This window comes from Mustelus asterias, chromosome 24 (genome assembly GCF_964213995.1).
Source record: "Mustelus asterias chromosome 24, sMusAst1.hap1.1, whole genome shotgun sequence".
Classification (NCBI taxonomy): Eukaryota; Metazoa; Chordata; class Chondrichthyes; order Carcharhiniformes; family Triakidae; genus Mustelus; species Mustelus asterias.
In genome coordinates, this window is record NC_135824.1 from 58,708,932 (window position 1) to 58,732,150 (window position 23,219).

Sequence of the window (23,219 nt, forward strand, 5' to 3'; positions counted from 1 at the left end):
GTAAAGAACTTTGGAACACCCTTAGGCCATGAAAGGCACTATACAAATGCAAGATTTCTTTCAGATTAGGTGAAAATCGGAGATCCTGCCTGGAGTCCTGGCATCTGTCTGACTTTTGATGAAAATTTGCTGAAAACGTTTAATGAAGTCTCCAATTCAAGAGATACAGAAGGAAGTGGGGAAAAATACAAAAGAAACTCAGCCTTTTATGTCGGGTATATAATTTTAGAAATATCTGGACAGCCCACTCAGACTTGAATTAATGATGCCTTTGTGTGTTACAGCCAACATCAACACTTAGTCTAATATTTTGTCTGCAATCACGAAGAGCAGGATCAGAGACAGTGTTTAAAGAATAAAGCTCGACGGATACATTCCTGAAGTATTTTGCTGACATTCAACTCCCATCAGTAACACCTCCGCAAATTGCCAGGGGATTACATGTTAAACTTGCATTCACCTTCAGACAATAAATATAAAAACACAGAACCTATACATCTGACTTCATCACAGCTCCACCACAAATTAAAAATAATGAATCATTTCACCACTGACGTCTTGATTTAATATGTATTAGCCAGACTGCATGCCTCTTTCCTAACTGTGTGATGAGGTAGAACATAGAACAGTACAGCACAGTACAGGCCCTTCGGCCCTCGATGTTGTGCCGAGCTTTGTCCGAAACCAAGATCAAGCTAGCCCACTCCCTATCATTCTGGTGTGCTCCATGTGCCTATCCAATAACCGCTCGAAAGTTCTTAAAGTGTCCGACTCCACTATCACAGCAGGCAGTCCATTCCACACCCCAACCACTCTCTGAGTAAAGAACCTACCTCGGACATCCCTCCTATATCTGGCGTGAATTAAATGCAAATGATTTTCAGATATCTAATTTATTTTGGGAATATAAAACATGAACAAGGGAGGAGAGGGAAAATGAGTTAGGCAAGAAAGCAGGAAGACAATAGAAAGCAATAAAAGACCGTAATCAAAAGGGGAGTGAAAGAATGAAAGAGTAGAAGAGTAAAAAAATGAGAGAAATGAGATGGAAAGAAATGGTGGCGCAAAGAGTGAGAAAAGAAATAGAAGGAGAAGGAGCAGAGCATAGGAGAAGAGGTTATAGTCATAGAGGTTTACAGCATGGAAACAGGCCCTTCGGCCCAACTTGTCCACGCTGCCTTTTTTTTTTAAACCCCTAAACTAATCCCAATTGCCCGCATTTGGCCCATATCCCTCTATACCCATCTTACCCATGTAACTGTCTAAATGCTTTTTAAAAGATAAAATTGTACCCGCCTCTACTACTACCTCTGGCAGCTCGTTCCAGACACTCACCACCCTCTGTGTGAAAAAACTGCCCCTCTGGACACTTTTGTATCTCTCCCCTCTCACCTTAAACCTATGCCCTCTAGTTTTAGACTCCCCTACCTTTGGGAAAAGATATTGACTATCTACCTTGTCTATGCCCCTCATTATTTTATAGACCTCTATAAGGTCATCCCTCAGCCTCCTACGCTCCAGAGAAAAATGTCCCAGTCTATTCAGCCTCTCCTTATAACTCAATCCAGTCCCGGTAGCATCCTAGTAAATCTTTTCTGCACTCTTTCTAGTTTAATAATATCCTTTCTATAATAGGTTGAGATGGATTTAATATTATCTACAAATACAATCGATTTATAAATCTACCCTCACACCCAAGTTATCAGATATGTAGAATTTAATCTCTCTATTATGTATAATTGTTGGATTGTTCTATTCCTAATAGTTTGCCCATTCAAAAGTACAGCAATGCAGAATAAGAAATCCCTGAAATAAACGTTATGTCTGAGACTGGAATTACAGTACCTAACACTGCATTCTTCTTTTTCTTTCTTCCCTTGCTTACTGCTAGCAACTGCCAAGGTCAAAGCTGCAAACACCTTAAAAACACAAAAGTTAGACTCACACATGCAAATACATGGAATTGGTAAAGTTTCAGAGACACACTGATCGTTCCCAAGTGTTGGGAGATTGTTTCACATTGGAGCACTTTAACCCAACCCTGTTATGAGTGCGAACAGCTTCTCCCAATCTACTCTGTCTAGCCCCTTCATGATTTTGAACATATTCAACAAACCCCCCCTTCGCCTTCTTCTCTACAAGAACAGTCCCAACTTATTTAATCTATCCTCATAACTGAAGTTTCTCATCCCTGGAATGATTCTTGTAAACCTCTTCTGCACTCTCTCCAAAGAGTTCACATCCCTCCTATAGTGTGGCACCCAGAACTGTACACAATATTCCAGCTGAGGTCTAACTAGTGTCTAAGTTTAGCTTAACCTCCTTGTTCTTTGCTCTGTCCCTGTTAATGAAGTAAGAAGTTTAACAACGCCGGTTAAAGTCCAACAGGTTTATTTGGTAGCAAATGCCACTAGCTTCCAAATAAACCTGTTGGACTTTAACCTGGTGTTGTTAAACTTCTTACTGGGTTTACCCCAGTCCAACGCCAGCATCTCCACATCCTGTTAATGAAGCCCAGACACTATATGTTTTATTAACTGATCCCTCCACCTGTCCTGCCACTTTCAATGATCTATGCACATTTACATCCTGGTCCCTCTGCTCCTAAACCCCCTTAAGAATTTTACCCCTTATTTTATTCTGGCAGCATCTGGGGGGGGGGGGGGGCGGAGGGGGGACATTAATTGCCAAAGTCTTAGTGTCCCGCTGATGGCACACCCCTGCTGTGAGTTTCCTGGCAGCAGGGGTTCAACGGGAAACCCTATTGACAATGGTAGGACCATAAGACTGCCTCCCATCATCACAAAACACATGGCACAGGGGAGGAAAATTCACGGCCTTTTGTCAGAACTGGAAATAATTTGAAATTAACAAGTTTTAGGCAAGTGCAGGAACCTGGTGAGGTGAGGGGATGGCAGATGGGTGAGAAGAAAAGAGAAAGTCAGAGATGGTGTGGAAGGCAAGAGGTCAAATGACAAAACTGATGATGGTGCAGGACATTTGAGTGGCACAGTGGTTCGCACAGTCCTGCCTCACAGTGCCAGGGACCCGGGTTCAATTCCAGCCTAGGGTGACTGTCTGTGTAGAGTTTGCACATTCTCCCCGTGTCTGCATGGGTTTCCTCCAAGTGCTCTGGTTTCCTCCCACAGTCCAAAGACGTGCGGGTTAGGTTGATTGGCCATGCTAAATTGCCCCATAGTGTCAGGGGGATTAGCAGGGTAAATGCTTGGGGTTACAGGGATAGAGCCTGGGTGGGATTGTTGTCGGTGCAGACTCGATGGGTCAAATGCCAGTATCAGAGAGAACAATAATGGCAAAATGTAGCTCTGAGGTGACTAACTTGTTTATTTTTTTATGCTCCTCCTATGAAGGGGGAGGGGGCGTTGTTTTGCCTGGCATTGAAAAGTGCAGGGCACAACAGGCCCCAACCCTTGCCTTATCTCACTCTTTCTGGGGCACATTTAATGGCATGCTGCTTGGTATGCACTGAAGCTTATTTTATATTGTTGCAAATTCTCCATAAGTTCAAGGGCTTCTGCATAAATGGGTGCATTTTACTTTGGTTTTAGTGTTATTTCTAGTGAGGCAGTGCCCCCTACTGCATGCTAGACTTGAGTACCAGTCAGCCTCTTACAAAACAAATGTACTAAAAAGGTGATAGAAGTTAGAGATGACCAAATGAATTCAAAGGAGCAAGATACTGTAACTGTTGAAGGCAGGCAATTTAATCTTTTTTTTAGTTCTCAGTGATGGTATAGCATCTCTCCACCCCATCTTTGTCTGAAATCTCCTCTACCCTTGATATTTCCTTATATTTTCTAAATTCTGATCCTCTGATTTGATTTGTCACATTAGTATACGGTGAAAAGTATTGTTTCTTGCGCACTATACAAAGCATACCATACATAGAGAAGGAAAAGAGAGAGTGCAGAATGTAGTGTTACAGTCATAGCTAGTGTGTAGAGAAAGATCAACTTAATGCGAGGCAGGTCCATTCAAAATGTACGGGTTTGATTGATTGGCCATGGTAAATTGGCTTTTAGTGTCAAGGGGATTAGCAGGGTAAATATGTGGGGTTATGGCAGTGGTTCCCAAACTTTTTTCACTGGGCCGCACTTTCGGAATAAAAATTTGCTCACGCCACACCGAACTTTTTATTGATAAGAAATACATTCAAAAACAAAAAAAAACAACTCCTAGCAGTGCTTGATTCATAACATAGAACACAACTACTTTATAATATGATCATGGGACATCCAGAAAGTATAAAACAATGCTTGTTTAAACCATGCTTAGATGTTTCTTTTATTGTCCTTGAATCTTCCCGCCACACTTGCCATCCTCTCTCGCTGCACCAGTGTGGCACGCCGCACCCTTTGGGAACCACTGAGTTATGGCAATAAGGCCTGGGTGGGATTGTTGTTGATACAGACTTAATGGGCTGAATGGCCTCCGTCTGCACTGTAGGGATTCTATGAATCATTTTTACATTTTATCAAATGCCTATTTAAAGTCCAAAAGTGATAAAACTCTCAAATGAAAGTACAAAATTAACTTGCATCTTTGGCAGTTCTGGAGGCGGGAACCTCTATTGAATTGGTAGGTGCAATTACAACCTATAGTTCAGCCTGGCTAGGGGGCAGCAGTGGGACTCGAGCGCCAGCTGGGTTTGCTCTTGGTGCCTGTTCCCTGTCGGGACAATCGAGGGTCGGAACCATTTAGGTCCCGCCCACCGGACCGTCTCTCATTGGCTAAACCGCTGCCGGGAGACGCTGTCCTGCCATTGATTGGCCAGATCCTTTGTCAATCAAGAGCATTGACACCACCCGGCCACCTCCCCCTCGGCTTTGCTGCCTCAATGCGGCAACCGGCCAGTTCTCGAGTAGGTCTTTTTTTTATATTTTAAATCAGAGCTGCAAAGGGGAGGCTTGTGAGAGTCGATCCGCCGCCGGTCGGTGTTGGGAACCGTTTCAAATATAACTTACGGGTGGACATCAGGGATTTTTAAACAGGTGGGGATTGGCAATGTGGATTTTTTTCTTTAAAACCGCGTCTCTTGAGAACCGAATTTGGGGGGACGTTTTAAACTTGCCGGAGTCGGGTCCTGCGGTCTTCACCTGGCTTCTGCATGCCTGGACATGCCTCCTGCACGTGCTGGCAGCTCCTCCGATCAGAGCGTCCCCTTTTTCCCGCTCTTTCTCGCCCCCCCCTGATGCTCCGGCCGTTGGATTTTGAATAATCAGCGTGGCCCCGCCCCCAGTGGCTGGAGGCCCCGCCCCCCACCTCGTGCTGGCAGATCCTCCAACACGGGCTGCCCTTTTCCGCGCCCTCCGCAGCCCCTCGCGCCCGACACGTTGCTCAGTGCAGACCCCGCCCCCACCACGAGCTGGCTCCTCCTCCAATTAGGGCTGCCCTCGTTTTCCCGCCCTTTTACACCTCTGGCGCTCGCTTTTGAATGCTCGGTGCTACGCGCGCATCTGCTTTAGTCTCCATTGTTCAGCTTGTGGTCTTAATACCACTTTACCTTATATAATAAAAGAACAAGCAATGGAACAAATATTTATTTGTTTATATATATTTATATATATATATGTTTACAAATATATATTTATTAACAAATCCATTTATTTATTTCCAAAAGGCCTGTTTCTGAGCTGTAATTTTCTATGGTTCTATGGAACAGAGACATTGCAAAAGGGATTGGGGGTACGGGGTGGGGGGGGTGCTTGGATGGAAACAGGTCCTATATTAAAAATGAAGGGGAAAGAAATGCAGGCTGAAAAACAGTCATGAGAAAGAAATATGAAAATATTGGTTGAGTAAAGCCAAAGCTAACTATCCACATCTTCGCTGGGGTGGCACAGTGGTTAGCACTGCTGCCTCACAGCGCCAAGGGGCCCCGGTTCGATTCTCGGCCTCGGGTCACTGTGTGGAGTTTGCACCTTCTCCCCCGTGTCCGCGTGGGTTTCCTCCGGGTGCTCCGGTTTCCTCCCACGCTTCAAAGATGTGCAAGTTAGGTTGTTTTGGCCATGCTAAATTGTCCATTAGTGCCAGGGGGATTAGCAGGGTAAATAAGTGGGGATAGGGGCTGGGTGAGATTGTGGTCGGTACAGACTTGATGGACCAAATGGTCTCCTTCTGCACTGTAGGGTTTCTATGTTTCTATATGCTAGAATCTGTCTCTCATGGATTAGTCTCTTCAGCCCATAATCGAGAGCTTCAAGTTTCTAAGTGTCCAGATCACGAACAACTTGTCCTGGTCTCTCCACGCCAGCGCTATAGTTAAAAAAGCCCACCAACACCTCTACTTTCTCAAAAAGCGAAGACAATTTGGCACGTCCACTATGACTGTCACCAATTTTTACAGATGCAGCAGATTCATCACAGCCTGGTTATTGATCCTGCTCTGTTCAAGACCACAAGAAACTACAAAGGGTTGTGAACATAGCCCAGTCCATCACGCAAACCAGCCTCCCATCCATTGACTCTATACTTCCCACTGCCTCGGCAAACCAGCCAGCATAATTAAGGACCCCACGCACCCTGGACATACTCTCTTCCACCTTCTTCCGTCGGGAAAAAGATACAAAAGTCTGAAAATACCGACTCAAGAACAGCTTCTTCCCGGCTGCCATTAGACTTTTGAATGGACCTATCATATATTAAGCTGATCTTTCTCTTCACCTTATCTGTAACTGCAACACTATCCTGCTCCCTCTCCTTTCCTTCTCTCTATGTGCTCTATGAACAGTATGTTTTGTCTGTGTAGTGTGCAAGAAACAAGACTTTTCACTGTATCCCAATACATGTGACAATAATAAATCAAATCAAATAAAACGGCAAACCATGGAGTAGAGAAATTTTAAAAAGGGTTGGGAAATGGGGAGGAGGAGGGATGGGAACAGGTCATTACTGTGACACTGGGTTCGGAAGATTCTGAAGAAATGCGCAGCAGCGTGAGTTGGAATTTTGGAGTCAGCCATCATTGCTGCTATTTGGAAGCTCTGGGCTCATGTTCCTTAAATGACCAATTCATGAACCTCCTTTATGACAATTCTGGGAAGATTTTTTTTTCGAAAAAAGATGAAAGGAAGACTTCACATCTAGGGACAATTGCATTTCTAATACTAATTTGTTTTGATTTATTATTGTCATGTATTAACATACAGTGAAAAGCATTGTTTCTTGCGCACTATACAGACAAAGCATACTATTCATAGAGAAGGAAAGGAGAGAGTACAGAATGTAGTGTTACAGTCACAGCGAGGGGGTAGAGAGAGATCAACTTAATGCAAGGCAAGTCCATTCAAAAGTCTGGCGGCAGCAGGGAAGAAGCTGTCCTTGAGTCAGTTGGTACGTAACCTCAGATGTTTGTATCTTTTTCCCGAAGGAAGAAGGTGGAAGAGAGAATGTCCGGGGTGCGTGGGGTTCTTAATTATGCTGGCTGCAATGCCAAGGCAGTGGGAAGTGTAGACAGAGTCAATGGATGGGAGGCTGGTTTGCGTGATGGATTGGGCTACATTCACGACCTTTTGTAGCTCCTTGCGGGTCTTGGGCAGAGCAGGAGCCATACCAAGCTGTGATACAACCAGAAAGAATGCTTTCTATGGTGCATCTGTAAAAGTTGGTGAGAGTCGTAGCTGACATGTCAAATCCTAATCCATAACTAATGCTATACCCAAAGACTAATTCTAATCCAAGACCACAGTGTTAAACTCCGACTCTGCCAATAAATTATTTAAAGTGCTGTATGCAAATGTAGCAACCAATTTGTGCATAAGTGAATATACAAACAGTAAATGAGATATTGAGTCCTGATGAAGGGACATCCTGACTCGAAACATTGGCTCTATTCTCTCTCCATCAATACTGTCAGACCGGCTGAGATTTTCCAGCATCTTCTGTTTTTGTTTCAGATTCAAGCAACCACAGTATTTTGTCTTTATTATAATGAGATATTTCTGTAGTTGGTGATTTAAGGGGGGACATTTGGGCTGGACAGCGGGATAATGTTGCTTTATTTTCCAAGTAATGTATTTTACAGCCAGCAGACAGAGCCTCAGTCTAACATCTCATCTGAAAAACTCTGGATGATACAGCTTCTTTCTTGAATATTTTGCGTAAATGTTTGTTTTTATAATGGTGTAAAAATATGCCTTTTTGACCTAATTGGAGCAGACTGTACCATTTTACATCACCTGAATGTGAGTCCACAAATAGTAGTTGTTTTTGTCAGTAGTAAAAATCCAAGTTGACATTCATCGGGGGACATCACACAGGAACTGGATTCTCTGATCAATAATATATTTAAGGGGTTTTCCATCAGAGATCACTAGATGATGGTCAGCAGTGTATTTTTCTCATTAGCTCAGGTTGCTAAAACTTAATCCATTGATTTTTCAGTGCAGAAGTAGTCATTCTGCCTATTGTACCTGTGCCAATTCATCTGATCCCATTAACACTGGCCTTTTAAATGTTTGTTTTCAATTATTTATCTACTTCCTTTTTAATGTCTGTTATGAATTCTGCTTCCGCCATTTTTGATGAGACATTCTGTATCCTAACAGTCTGCTTAAAAATACTCCATTTGTTCCTTTACTTTTCTTAATGTTATACCCTTAACTGAGCAACCTTAAAAACCCCAGATCATTTTAAATATGTTCATCTCTTATCTTATGAGCTTCTTTGCTGTAGCGTGTAATCAAAAAAACACTAGATTCAGGATTAATAACCTAATTAATAAAACTAATTAATAATCAGGGGTTATGGGGAAAAGGCAGGAGAATGGGGATGAGAAAAATATCAGCCATGATTGAATGGCAGAGCAGACTCGATGGGCCGAGTGGCCTAACTCTGCTCCTATGTCTTATGGTCTCTTCAGTCTGTCCTCGTAATTAACCCCAACCTGAGCTGGAATCAGCTACCTTAGCAAGTCCAGGGATTCATAGGGAGAGTGAATAACTGGTCACTGTTTAACTATGGTTTGAACTTCGTTGTACTTCCCCCTGTTAGCTAAACACAGTTGTATTAATGGACTCCACGATGAGATTTGTGGAACTCCTCTTGCATTGAGTACATGTAATAGACTTTAGGAGTAAACATAATGGCTGGAATTTTACCGGCACGCCCGCCCCGATTCCAGGGGCAGGCGAGGCTCGGAGAACGGCATTCTCCGTTGGCCTCGGGCAGGATTGTATAAACCTTGGGCAGACATGCCGGTAAAATTCCGCCCAATGAAGCAACAAATATTCTAAAAGGGATTTGCAAGACTTTTTGACCTCTGTTTTGAAATTAGGAGATGATCTAAATATGTTTAATTGGTTCCTAATCTCATCTTCTAATGTTTCTTTTATATTTATGAAGACACAATGTAGCTGTTCATGACCATGGCAATGTAGAAGAAGGGACAACCACGTCGTTGATTTGAACTTGTCATGGACGCTCAAAACTGTCGGCCTTGTGAGTTGAAGCCTCACTACGTGGATCAGGTTAGTGCAGTATATGGGTGAGGGAGTAAGGGGCACTCGCAGCCTCTACATATGTTGGTCTCAATAGGTTTACCGTATCACTTGTATTTAGCCTCAAGTCCATGGTTTGTCTGCCAGCTGAATGTCCGGGATGCAGTTCAGTATTGTTCCTTTTCATGTGCCCTGCCAAACTAATATAAGGAAAACTGGTAGAGGCAAGATCATACCACCTTCTGTTTTACAACTGAAAGGGTTGTGTGATTCTCTATCTTTTCTTCCCTTTTGCAGGGGAGTGTCTGACCTCCACTTAGCAATTAGCTGCCTTAAAAAGGAATATATTTGAGAGGGAAAGTGTATTGATTTGAATGACAACAAAATCACTATCATGGGAGCTTGATTAGTGTACCGATTGTAATGGTTCAAACACAGTGCTGACCACTGCCTTCTCAGAGTAACCAAAGATGAGCAACCTTAAAGTTTATTTATTAGTGTCACAAGTAAGGCTTACATTAACACTGCAATGGAGTTACTGTGAAATTCCCCTAGTCGCCACACTCCGGCGCCTGTTCAGGTACACTGGGGGAGAATTTAGCATGGCCAATGCATCTAACCAGCATGTCTTTCGGACTGTGGGAGGAAACCGGAGCACCCGGAGGAAACCCACGCAGACATGGGGAGAATGTGCAGACTCCACACAGACCCAAGCCGGGAATTGAACCCACGTCCCTGGCACTGTGAGGCAGCAGTGCTAACCACTGTGCCGCCCCAACCCTGTAATGCTACCCAGATCCTATGATTTCTTTTATTGACACACCCTATGATTTAACCACTAACCACTATTAGTTATGTCAACATTAGCCAAACTAAAATACTAATGCATTGAGGCACATGGGGAGACGAGTTCAATTCAAGCTTGTAATTGTTTCCATTATTCTCTGTTAAACCATTTCGACTGTATGCTTCATATATTGGTGTAGGAAATAAATATCTAAATATGTGTGGGGTGTTTGTGTATTACTCAATGCAGTCAAGCTAATGTTCTGGTAACCTGTGTCTCGTGCTAATTAAATTGAGGTATTGTTTTGGATCCCTATTTAGGCTCCAGCTACTGTGTGTTACATCCCCAACTTTATCACTGCTTCAGAAGAAAATTACCTTCTACAGCAGGTATGTGACTGCATTTTAATTCATCACAATTAATTGATTTGGAGAGTAAATGCAGACAGGCCTCTTTATAACAACAGTGTTATTTGAGTGCACGGGGCGGCATGGTGGCACAGTGGTTAGCGCTGCTGCCTCACAGCGCCAGGGACCCGGGTTCGATTCCCGGCTTGAGTCACTGTCTGTGTGGAGTTTGCACATTCCCCCCGTGTCTGCGTGGGTTTCCTCCAGGTGCTCCGGTTTCCTCCCACAGTCCAAAGATGTGTGGGTAAGGTGTATTGGCCGTGCTAAATTGCCCCTTAGTGTCAGGGGGACTAGCTAGGGTAAATATATGGGGATAGGGCCTGGGTGGAATTGTGGTCGGTGCAGACTCGATGGGCTGAGTGGCCTTCTGCACTGTAGGATTCTATGATTAGATACAAAGGCTGAGGATTCCCACTAGCACTTGACATTAGTGGTTATTTGTCATGTGTAAGACCAGTGTTGCAGGCCTTTAACCTTTGAGAGCTGTTTTCACTTGGTATTGTACATGCTTTTCCTAGCAGGTGTCCTGGGAAGTTAAGAGTGCTCAGGCCATTGCAGTTCCCCCATTGTCAGAGTGCTGAGATCAGCCAAATTTGGACTAGCCAAAAAATTATGTTTACAACTTTGATATTTCATAGAAACCAAATGAATTGATCCAGAAAGAAACACAATTTGTTGATAAATATTGTCCTTGGTACTGATCTTGCATGGTCCCCAGGGAGACTAGAGTTAAATTTATTTTTTAAGCCATTCTGCTGTAATTTGCTATTTTTAACCCATGATAAACGACTTAACAAAATTGTACCAATTACATATTCAGGCTGATAAATGACCCACAAACCTCATTCCTGTTTTGAGGTTGTGCCCAGGTAAGAGTTGAGCCCCATCTTACCTGAAGTAGCCCTGAGAACTGTGAAGAAACCTGTCTCCCTAGGTGGAAGGATGGAATTTTTGAGATAGGTTTTAGTGGATCTAGAGAAAAATAGAGTCACAGAATACTACAATGCAGAAGAGGCCTTTCGACCCATCGAGTCTGCACCGATGCATGAAATGCCCTGACTTGCCCACCTAATCCCACTTGCCAGCACTTGGCCCATAGCCTTGTTGCTACAAATAGGTGCATCATCTAGACTTTTTTGTATTGTGATACTGTTGGTGTCAAATTATTTGGATGTTTTGACGAGTTAGAAAGTTGTGGTTTTTGATTGTTCCTCATGTGATTTTACAGGTTTACAACTCTCCCAAACCCAAATGGACTCAGTTGTCAGGAAGGAGACTGCAGAACTGGGGTGAGTGCAGATCTGAGTGATCGAGCCATTGTGCAGAAAACCCACCCCGATTTTATATGCAAGGGCGGGGGGGGGTGATGCATTATCCCCTGTTCAAACTAACAAGAAGCACTACTGTCTTTGCATTAAAGCTTTTGAAACAACATTGTACAAGTAACATAGGGGTATACATTGATTGCCTATGTATGGATTTCAAAACAAAATTGTACTTTAAATGTTCTATCCTGGAAGCTGACACTGGGCTACCTGGGCCAGCAGCCTCTGATACCCTGCCCAAGTTTCTTTATGTGTGAGCTTTGATAGTGAGGTATATAAAATATTCAACGGGATTGATAAGTAAATGTTAACCAAATGTTCCCCCTTCTCGGACACTCTAGGAGAAGAGGTCATAGTTGTAGAGTAAGAGGGGGGGAGGTTCAAGACAGAGATAAGGAGAAGCTGCTTCTCTCAGAGGGTTGTGAATCTATGGAACTCGTTGTCCCAGAGTGCAGTGGATGCAGAATGAATCAGTGGATCAAGAAACAGATGGATAAATATTTGATCAAAAGGGCGATGGGGGAAAGACAGGGAAGTGGGGTTAGGATGAGATGGAGATCAGCCATGATCATATAGAATGGTGGAGCGGGCTCGAAAGGCTGAATTGCCTACTCTCAATCCTAATTCCTCTGTTCCTCTATGAGAGTTGACATGGAGTTTTTTCAACATCCAGTGTCCTTTGAGCTCCTCTGAGATTCAAAATCCCTGTCTTACAAATTTCACTCCTTCAATTTGCGATCTAAGATCAGTGACAATGCAGCAGTGTTCTAAGAGTCAACCTGTGGGTGGAGTCAGTGTCCTGAGAGAATGGGGGGCAGAAAAGAAAATCAGAATTGAAATTGGTACAGTTGTGTTTATATTTACTCAATTTTCCTGATGATCTGCAGGTGGTTTACCTCACTCAAAGGGAATGCTCACCGAGAAACTGCCTGACTGGCTGGACAAGTATGCCGAGAAAATCTCATCCCTGGGACTTTTTGGAGGAAATGTTGCTAATCACGTGTTGGTGAATGAGTACAACCCTGGTGAAGGAATAATGGTATTGGTGTAATTCAACAATAATTAACTTGTCCATTTTTGATAACCATTAATAGGTTTTCTTATTACCTTGTGTTTAATTATTACAAAGTTTCCAGTTACTATTGTTCAACCAAAACAATTCAGAGAACTCATTTAACACTGGTAGGACTCTGGAGTCTATCCTTCTCCATTTCCAAGCTCATGTGCTTGCTTTATCTCTATAATTTTATGCTGTCTATAATTTTATGCTCTCTACATGTTTCTGTCTTGCATCCTCTCCAGCTTCCTCAACCCATGCTCTCTCCTTCCGCCCATGATCAATTTGCTCTTCTATTTTCTATTTAATTTGATTTGATTTATTATTGTCACATGTATCGGGATACAGTGAAAAGTATTGTTTCTTGCGCACTGTACAGACAAAGCATACTGTACATAGAGAAGGAAAGGAGAGAGTGCAGAATGTAGTGTTACAGTCATAGCTAGGGTGTAGAGAAAGGTCAATGATAATGAAGAGAAATAGAGGGTATTTACTTTGTTTCTATTGTGTGGTTTACCTCACTCATAGAAACCCTACAGTGCAGAAGGAGGCCATTCGGCCCATCGAGTCTGCACCGACCACAATCCCACCCAGGCCCTACCCCCACATATTTTACCCGCTAATCCCTCCAACCTACGCATCCCAGGACTCCAAGGGACAATTTTTAACCTGGCCAATCAACCTAACCCGCACATCTTTGGACTGTGGGAGGAAACCGGAGCGCCCGGAGGAAACCCACGCAGACACGAGGAGAATGTGCAAACTCCACACAGACAGTGACCCGAGCCGGGAATCGAACCCGGGACCCTGGAGCTGTGAAGCAGCAGTGCTAACCACTGTGCTACCGTGCCGCACTCAAAGGGAATGGTTTATTTCCTCTTTGTGAAGCTCCTTGGGAGATGTTACCTTAAGAGTATTATATAAAGATAATTTTCTGCTATTTTTTCTTTTGTTTTCTTTCTCTCTTTTCATCTCTCTCTCTTTCTTTCTCTCTCTCTCCCTCCTCTCCCTCTCCCTCCTCTCCCTTACCCTGCTCTTCATACCATTGTAGCTTCTGGGTAAAAATTTAAGATGTACCCTAAATGAAGGAAGAAGCAGGTGAACATAACAACCCTAGTTAAAGTTATCAAGCTGTTGAGTGAAATCAGTCTCTTGCCTTTATAGCCTCACGAGGACGGGCCTTTATACTTTCCAACAGTAACCACTATCAACCTTGGATCTCAAACTCTACTAGATTTCTACCACCCCATTGAGAAAGAAGATGAAGAGGGAGAGGTTAGTAATCTAGTTCTCACTTATACATTGTGGACATGTTTTTACAATACTGCAAAGACAGTTTTGTTCTTTCGTATGTCATTTCCCATTAATTTGATCTTATGACGAGTGCTGTTGGAGGCAGTTGTGCAACATGATCCAATGAATGGCATAAGAGTTACTAAAGTTCCCGTAGAGGAAGGGTTCTCCTGGATACCTCTGATGGTATAATTAATGATGGGTGGCCCTTGCATCGTAGTCATCATCTTGTCACTAGGTGGGTGAATTCTCAGCCATCTCGACAGGGTAGCAATCATTGCTGGCCTCAACTTAATGCTGCCTAGCACAGGGAAAGCCCTGACTGGAAAATGAAAACAATACATGTATGGAAACTTCATGGGTAAAGTCAACCTACCATTCAGCTCTCACGGTTCATATGTGACAGCAGAGTAATTAACGCATATTATATAATGCCAAGATATCAGCATGATTGCATATGTGCCACAGAGGTATGACAAGGGTCAAATCACTCAGTTCCTAGAATTGCCTAAAAGGAAAATCAGAATGCAGAAAGAGGCCGTTCGGCCCATTGAGTCTGCACCGACTCGCCCACAGAGCCTTATCTCGGTAACTCCACGTATTTATACTGCTAATCCTCCCAACCTACACATCCTGGGACACTAAGGGGCAACTTAGCATGGCCAGTTCACCTAACCTGCACATCTTTGGACTGTGGGAGGAAACCGGAGTACCCGGAGGAAACCCATGCAGACACGGGGAGAAGGTGCAAATTCCACACAGTCACCCAAGGCCGGAATTGAACCCGGGTCTCTGGTGCTGTGAGACAGCAGTGCTAACCATTGTGCCGCCCCTAAAATTAACAATGAAATTATCAATTGCAGCATTTATTTAATTATAAAATTGGCAACACAGAAAGCTCACTCAGCCCATCTTGTCAATATTGGTTCCAGCTCTTCAAATGGAATAAATCTATTTCTCTGGCATTTTGTTGCATTCTTTTCCAGTCTTTCAGGTATTTATTCAGTGACATTTTAAATTATGTTTTAATCTCTAACTTGCTAGCCAATAGTGGTAAAACATTCCATATTCTAATAACTCTCAGCATGAAAAATGTTCTTCAAACTCTCCTTTATTGTTTACAATTGATTTTGTAAAACAGGAAGAAGTCTTGTTGTTGAACAATAACAGTAGTATGCTGTTTTGCCATCCCTAATTGCCCTTGAACTGAGTGGCTTTCCAGAGAGAGTCAACCACATTGCTGTAGCTCTGGAGTCACATGTAGGCCAGACCAGGTGATGATGGCAGATTTCTTTCCCAAAGGACATTAGTGAACCAGATGGTTTTTACAACAATTAATGATAGTTTCATGTCACCATGGACTAGTTTACAATTGCAGATGTTTTAATGAATAGAATTTAAATTCCACCAACTGCAATATAAGCATTTGAGCTTGTGTCCCAAAAGGATTAGCTGAGGCCTCTGGATCACTAGCCCAGTGGCATTACCACTACATCACTGTCTCCCTCGCTTTCTGGGTATGATGTTTAACAGCTGCCTCCCTGAATCCTCCTCCCAAGTTGCATTGCTTTAAGAGTAAGCTGTCACCACTACTTTGCATTAACTTAGGGCTGTCATGCTATCCAGTGCCTTGCTTGAGATCCACCTGATGAAGATTTCAGCAAGGACTGAGCTGGCCAATGAATTGAAGTGTAAGTAAACAGTCTTGATGACAAAAGCTCATCAGGGGCAAGGATACCAAGGTTATAAACAGTAGTTCAGCCTAACGGTGGCCAGAGAAAGGGATGGAGTCGGTGGCTAAGTAATTAAGTTTGTGGTGGGGAGAGAAGACACTGGCTTCAGTCTTTCCAATATATAATTAGAGGAAACTTCTCATCCAATACCTGCTATCAGACGAGCAGCTTGACAAATTAGAGACAGTGAAAGGATTGAGAGGGGTGGTGCTAAGGTAAGTTGGGTGTCCGCGTGCAAAAGGGCCTGTCATCACTTTGGAATAGTGTTGCTGAGGAGCAGCTCATAAATGACAAATAGGAGGGGTCAAGGATAGACCCTCAGGGCACTTAAGCGCTAATAGCACAGTAGGAGGATAAACCATTGTTGAAATTCTCTAGCTAGAATGATAGGTAAATATGGAATCAACCCAGTTGGATAATGGAGGAGAAGTGTTGGAGGAGAATGATGTGGTGAACCATGTCAAAGAACAAAGAACAATACAGCACAGGAACAGGCCTTTCGGCCCTCCAAGCCTGTGCCGCTCCCTGGTCCAAACTAGACCATTCTTTTGTATCCCTCCATTCCCACTCCGTTCATATGGCTATCTAGATAAGTCTTAAACGTTCCCAGTGTGTCCGCCTCCACCACCTTGCCTGGCAGCGCATTCCAGGCCCTCACCACCCTCTGTGTAAAATATGTCCTTCTTATATCTGTGTTAAACCTTCCCCCCCCCCTTCACCTTGAACCTATGACCCCTCGTGAACGTCACCACCGACCTGGGGAAAAGCTTCCCACCGTTCACCCTATCTATACCTTTCATAATTTTATACACCTCTATTAAGTCTCCCCTCATCCTCCGTCTTTCCAGGGAAAACAACCCCAGTTTACCCAATCTCTCCTCATAACTAAGCCCCTCCATACCAGGCAACATCCTGGTAAACCTCCTCTGTACTCTCTCCAAAGCCTCCACGTCCTTCTGGTAGTGTGGCGACCAGAACTGGATGCAGTATTCCAAATGCGGCCGAACCAACGTTCTATACATCTGCAACATCAGACCCCAATTTTTATATGAGTGAGCGTTCAAAGACTATTTCCTCGGGTGGATGGAGCTATTACAAGGGGGCATAACTATAGGGTTCGTGGTGGGAGATACAGGACGGATATCAGAGGTAGGTTCTTTACACAGAGAGTGGTTGGGGTGTGGAATGGACTGCCTGCAGTGATAGTGGAGTCAGACACTTTAGGAACATTTAAGCGGTTATTGGATAGGCACATGGAGCACACCAGGATGATAGGGAGTGGGATAGCTTGATCTTGGTTTCAGATAAAGCTCGGCACAACATCGTGGGCCGAAGGGCCTGTTCTGTGCTGTACTGTTCTATGTTCTATGTTCTACTCTATGCCCCGTCCTATAAAGGCAAGCATGCCATATGCCTTCTTCACCACCTTCTCCACCTGTGACGTCACCTTCAAGGATCTGTGGACTTGCACACCCAGGTCCCTCTGCGTATCTACACCCTTTATGGTTTTGCCATTTATCGTATAGCTCCTCCCTACATTATTTCTACCAAAATGCATCACTTCGCATTTATCAGGATTGAACTCCATCTGCCATTTCTTTGCCCAAATTTCCAGCCTATCTATATCCTTCTGTAGCCTCTGACAATGCTCCTCACTATCTGCAAGTCCTGCCAATTTTGTGTCGTCCGCAAACTTACTGATCACCCAGTTACACCTTCTTCCAGATCATTTATATAAATCACAAACAGCAGAGGTCCCAATACAGAGCCCTGCGGAACACCACTAGTCACAGGCCTCCAGCCGGAAAAAGACCCTTCCACTACCACCCTCTGTCTTCTGTGACCAAGCCAGTTCTCCCTTTATCCCATGAGATCCAACCTTTTTCACCAGCCTACCATGAGGGACTTTGTCAAACGCTTTACTAAAGTCCATATAGACGACATCCACGGCCCTTCCCTCGTCAACCATTCTAGTCGCTTCTTCAAAAAACTCCACCAGGTTAGTGAGGCATGACCTCCCTCTCACAAAATCATGCTGACTATCGTTAATGAGTTTATTCCTTTCTAAATGCGCATACATCCTATCTCTAAGAATCTTCTCCAACAACATCCCCACCACGGACGTCAAGCTCACCGGCCTATAATTACCCGGGTTGTCCTTCCTACCCTTCTTAAATAACGGGACCACATTAGCTATCCTCCAATCCTCTGGGACCTCACCTGTGTCCAGTGACGAGATAAAGATTTGCGTCAGAGGCCCAGCGATTTCATCTCTCGTCTCCCTGAGCAGTCTTGGATAGATTCCATCAGGCCCTGGGGATTTGTCAGTCTTTATATTCTCTAACAAACCTAACACTTCCTCCCTTGTAATGGAGATTTTCTCCAACGGTTCAACACTCCCCTCCGAGACACTCCCAGTCAACACGTCCCTCTCCTTTGTGAATACCGACGCAAAGTATACATTTAGGATCTCCCCTACTTCTTTGGGCTCCAAGCATAATTCCCCACTTTTGTCCCTGAGAGGTCCGATTTTTTCCCTGACAACCCTTTTGTTCCTAACGTATGAATAAAATGCTGTAGAAAGGTCAAGAAGTATGAGGAGAGATAGCTCACATGGTTATAGTCCAATAGCATGTCATTTGGAACCTCTACCACTTAGAAGAACAAGGGTATCAGGTTCATGGGAACAAATTCACCTCCAAGTCAAGTATCACCCTGTTTGGGAATATATTGTCATTGCTTCATCATTCCTTAAAAATCCTGAATCTCCTGACCTAACAACACTCATCACCTTCTCAAAGGCAATTAGATTTGGGTGGCAATCAGGTACAAGAATCCAAATTATGTTCTGTTGTGTGCCTAGAGATACTGAGGCCAATTGTAGTGGGAAGATGTTCAGAGCTACATAGGTTGTTGATTGACAATTGCACTGTCATATTAAGTGAGCAATATTTATCAGATCATATATATTTATTTGTTTTAATTAAAAATTAAGAACTTAGTGGCTTCATACTGAACTAGTTGATTCTAAGAGATGTTTCAATTAGCATCAATTTACTTGGTGAAGGAAAAAAGGTCAACTAGGGTTCCTGCCTCTGATCACTGCAGTGGCACCTAATGGGTACGTGTGACGATTTAGATGAGATTAGGATTGGATTTGGCTGGATTGTTTACCATATTAGAATAGTTAGTCAATATGCACTGTCTCCCAAGGTTGTAATCTTTTAAATCCACCAAAATTTGTGCAAGTAGAATTTTCTTTATCGAATGGGGCGATTCTTTGAAGATCACCTGTCAGCTTTCCCTTCTTAGCTCAGCCAATGGTTCAAGTTAATTTATTCAGTAAACAACTGAGTCTGCAGATCAGGTAGACCTCCAATTGCATTCTTCATTCAGCTGAAGTTGCTGCCTCTGATTTCGAGCCGCAATCCCTGTTGAAATGTCACGCCTTTGGATAAGATAAGCTTCCAATGATTTAGTCTGTTAAGTCGACATCAGTCAACATCCTGCCTCATACATGAATATTGACTGCTTGGATGAAAAACGGGATGACTGTCAGTGGAGCCAGAAATATATCAAAGAGAAAGTCAATGTTTTAGAAATGGAAAAAGATTGGAGAGAAACATTTGGGAAAATAAATTAAGTTTTCTCCAAATGAGACCTTACATAACTCCTTCCCTACCTTTTTCCAGGTTTATTTTCCTCAGACTGAGGAGAACCGCTACTTTCTGTCTCTTCTCCTTGAGCCACGTAGCCTCTTGGTGCTGCAGGATGACATGTATGTGAAGTATCTGCATGGCATAAGGCCAATGATGGAGGACATTGTCACAGAGAAGATCGCTAATCTGAAATTGTGCAACACAAAACCCGGGACTGTTTTAAGAAGAACTACAAGAATATCCTTGACTATTCGTTACGTGCCAAAGGTTTTAAAAACTACCATACTGCTGGGGAGGAAGAAATGAAATTCTCTCTTTTGAATATGTTGTGCTGTATGCCTCTGGATTCCTTATTTGGCTCCCTCCCATCTTTCCATCTTAAAATGTGGAACTATTTCTTGGCAAATAGTTCCATAGATGTGCCTCTGTGATGTTCTCACTTTAAATGGATATTCCTCACATACACCATGAAAATGAGTGCTGTCAGATTGTTTAGCTGTAAAAGGAATCAAAGGTGGTGTGATTGTGCTCATACTCCATGTCCAGATGTAGAATCCTTGCACAGGCCTCACTGAACCGTGACCAAGAGCAAGAACTTCTTCCCCACCTCCTCCGATCTCCATTGCCCCTTGGGCTGGTGAAACCAGGAACAGTGCCAATACTGCTAAAATTAGCTTGCTCAGCACAGGCTGGGATTAAACCTGAAGCCTTTCTGGAATATGTTGATTATTTCCACAGCATGCACGCCTGTGTTTCAGGTGATTCAGACACTGTTCGGAATTGCTGAAATGGAAAAGTCACATAACTGTCCCAGTCTCCTGAGTTTTAGAATGATTATAGTGAACTATTATAACACACTGCCCCAACTACTACTGTACCTCCTTCTTGAATTCTACGTTATGACCTATTCAGTTATTGCATTATGTAATTCAGGTTCGATTCTGGCCTTGGGTAACTGTCTGTGAAGTTTGCACATTCTCCCCATGTCTGCGTGGGTTTCCTCCAGGTGCTCCAGTTTCCTCCCACACTCCAAAGATGTGCAGTTAGGTGGATTGCTTATGCTAAATTGCCCCTTAGTGTTTTAAGATGTGTAGGTTCGGTGGATTGGCCGTGCTAAATTTGTGGGGAAAGGACAGAGTGGAGGGCCTGGGTGGGATGCTCTTTTGGAGAGTTGGTGCAGACTCAATGGGCCAAATGGTCTCTGCACTCTATGGATTCTATAGTTCTAACCAGCAATCAATTGAACAAATTCTCCTGAACAAATAATGCTTGTTTGGGCTGTGGTTACGAAGTGAATAAATTTAATTTATTTTAAAAATGATTAAATGCATGTCACTACTTTATTGAAGTTTTTTTTTAAAGATACACCATCTCTTTTTTTTTTCTTAATTCTCTTTAGTTTCAGGCAGTATCACACTTTCAGCTAAGGCCAAAGGGTCTCCCACGCCATGGCTGCCTTAAGAGCTTCTGGTATTTTGCTGTGTGATGAAAAATGAAAGACTGACTCTCATTTTGAATGCCGCATTAATTTGAAAGCAGTAAATAAAGAATATTCTAACCCCAGCGTTAATGCTGCACAGTCAGGGCATTAAATATTCAGATCAAACTTTAGGGAGATTTTAATTATGACAATGCAAAGATAGTTCAGACGTTCCCCTGTGCCTGCTGAACATGTGAGTCCAGGTGTACGACAACTTTAGTGTATATGGATTCCCTAATTACATGCTGCCAAAGGGTCATACCTGCACTCGGGTGATTCAGGAACTGTTAGAAATTGCAGAAGAAAAGAAGTCGCATTCATTCCATCCTAATGCAATGAAAATATGGAATGATTTAACCAGGTATTCTATATGATCAAAAGAGAAAACGCTGGAAAATCTCGTCAGCTCTTTTCTCTCCCCACAGATGCTGCCAGACCTGCTAAGATTTTCCAGCGTTTTCTCTTTGGGTTTCAGATTCCAGCATCCGCAGTAATTTGCTTTTATTCTATATGATCAAATCAAATCACTACACAAGTAGCTTCAAATATTAAATACACTGTACTTAATTTGTACACAATTACCATGCATCAATAAGTTGGATTTGCCAATTTTGTTTTGTGTTCTGGTGGGCCCCAAAATTCTTCATAGGAGCTCACTCCATATTAGCACAGTGGGTGTGCCAGTTAGGGCTGGATAATAAATGCTGGCTTCGCCAGTGAAGTCCAGATCCCTTGAATTAATTTTAAACAATTGGTCATAAAAATTAAAAGTCTGGATGGAGACTTCTGGTGTTTTATTAATTGCCTAAAGGAGTGTACTAAGAGACATCAATATCGATTCTAGTTCCTGGAAAATGTAAAAAAGTAGGTGCTCAATTAATTGTTCCTAATATAGAAGGGGAGGGTGCAGCAGACATGGGAATCAACTATTTTATCCTTTGTGAAAAATATTCCCAAATCTCAGCATATGGAATAAGGGAAGTATAAAACACTACAGACCTGAGCATCTTCTCATGTAAGGTAACTGCCTTCCTCTCAGTGATGGGAAGATCATCATAGTTGTGTCTCCAAAAAATACAGCAACAAGTCCAGTACACAGAGTACCTCAGATAACTTTATTTTATAGCTGTTTAAACAAATGTCATAACAATTCTATAGGATTACAAAAAAAAATTATAATAAAATACCCTTGTATCATTGCCTAATTTCTGCTATTATATTGATTAATTTCATTTGCTCATTGTGCATCAGACTGCATATGCTGTTGGCAACTGTTGTGATGCCAGCAAAGAGGATTTCTTAAACTATCTTCACAGTATAAGCATATGGCATAGGTTTATTAGCGGGAGAGTTCTTCTAGTATCTGGGCAAAATTTATCACTCAGAGGGAATTCTAAAACAGATTATTTAATCTTGTATCTTATTGATTGGGAAAGAACGCTGAGAAAATTGGCCTACAATTTACAAAACTACAAATCTACTTTCATTGGCTGTGAAGAGCTTTAGGGCATGAGTGAAAAGCAGTATATAAATTCTGCTGGGTGCACTTTATCAATCGGGGTATAGATTACAAAAGCAGAGAGGTCATGATGGAGTTGTACAGAATTTTGGTGAGGCCACGGCTGGAGCACTGTGTGCAGTTCTGGTCGCCACATTATAGGAAGGATGTGACTGCACTGGAGGGGGTGCAGAGGAGATTCACCAGGGTGCTGCCTGGGATGGAACATTTTAAGTTATAAAGAGATGTTGGATAGACTTGGGTTGTTTTCTCTGGAGCAGAGAAGACTGAGGGGCGACCTGATTGAAGCATTCAAGATTATGAGGGGCATGGACAGGGTGGATAGGGAGTAGCTGTTCCCCTTAATTGAAGGGTCAGTTACGAGGGGACACAAGTTAAAAGCGAGGGGTGGGAAGTTTAGGGGGGATTTGAGGAAAAGCCTTTTTACTCAGAGGGTGGTGACAGTCTGGAAAATGCACTGCCTGGGAGGGTGGTGGAGGCAGGATGCCTCACATCCTTTAA

The 23,219-nt window shown here is 43.0% G+C and overlaps 1 protein-coding gene across 4 annotated transcripts; it reads left to right on the forward strand.

Moving 5' to 3' along the window:
- The first annotated feature begins 4,825 nt into the window (after positions 1–4,825).
- alkbh6 (alkB homolog 6) lies at positions 4,826–21,538 on the forward strand. Of its 4 annotated transcripts, none has more exons than XM_078241816.1 (7): positions 4,826–4,882; positions 9,364–9,488; positions 10,566–10,634; positions 11,881–11,941; positions 12,865–13,016; positions 14,199–14,309; positions 19,753–21,538. In XM_078241816.1, the coding sequence occupies exons 2-7, from the start codon at positions 9,435–9,437 to the stop codon at positions 20,023–20,025; spliced, it is 720 nt and encodes a 239-aa protein (XP_078097942.1). In that variant the 5' UTR covers positions 4,826–4,882; positions 9,364–9,434; the 3' UTR covers positions 20,026–21,538. The 4 variants fall into 4 exon arrangements, with proteins under 4 accessions (XP_078097942.1, XP_078097945.1, XP_078097944.1 ...); XM_078241817.1 differs by lacking the exon at positions 4,826–4,882 and adding an exon at positions 4,885–5,012; XM_078241819.1 differs by lacking the exon at positions 14,199–14,309.
- The last annotated feature ends 1,681 nt before the right edge of the window (positions 21,539–23,219 follow it).

Bases quoted from the DNA above. Each gene is read 5' to 3' on its own strand.
- alkbh6 (XM_078241816.1), top strand. From the start codon at position 9,435: ATGGACGCTCAAAACTGTCGGCCTTGTGAGTTGAAGCCTCACTACGTG. The intron at 10,635-11,880 runs GTATGTGACTGC...GTGATTTTACAG, and splicing joins AAAATTACCTTCTACAGCAG to GTTTACAACTCTCCCAAACC. The intron at 13,017-14,198 runs GTATTGGTGTAA...TTGCCTTTATAG, and splicing joins ACCCTGGTGAAGGAATAATG to CCTCACGAGGACGGGCCTTT.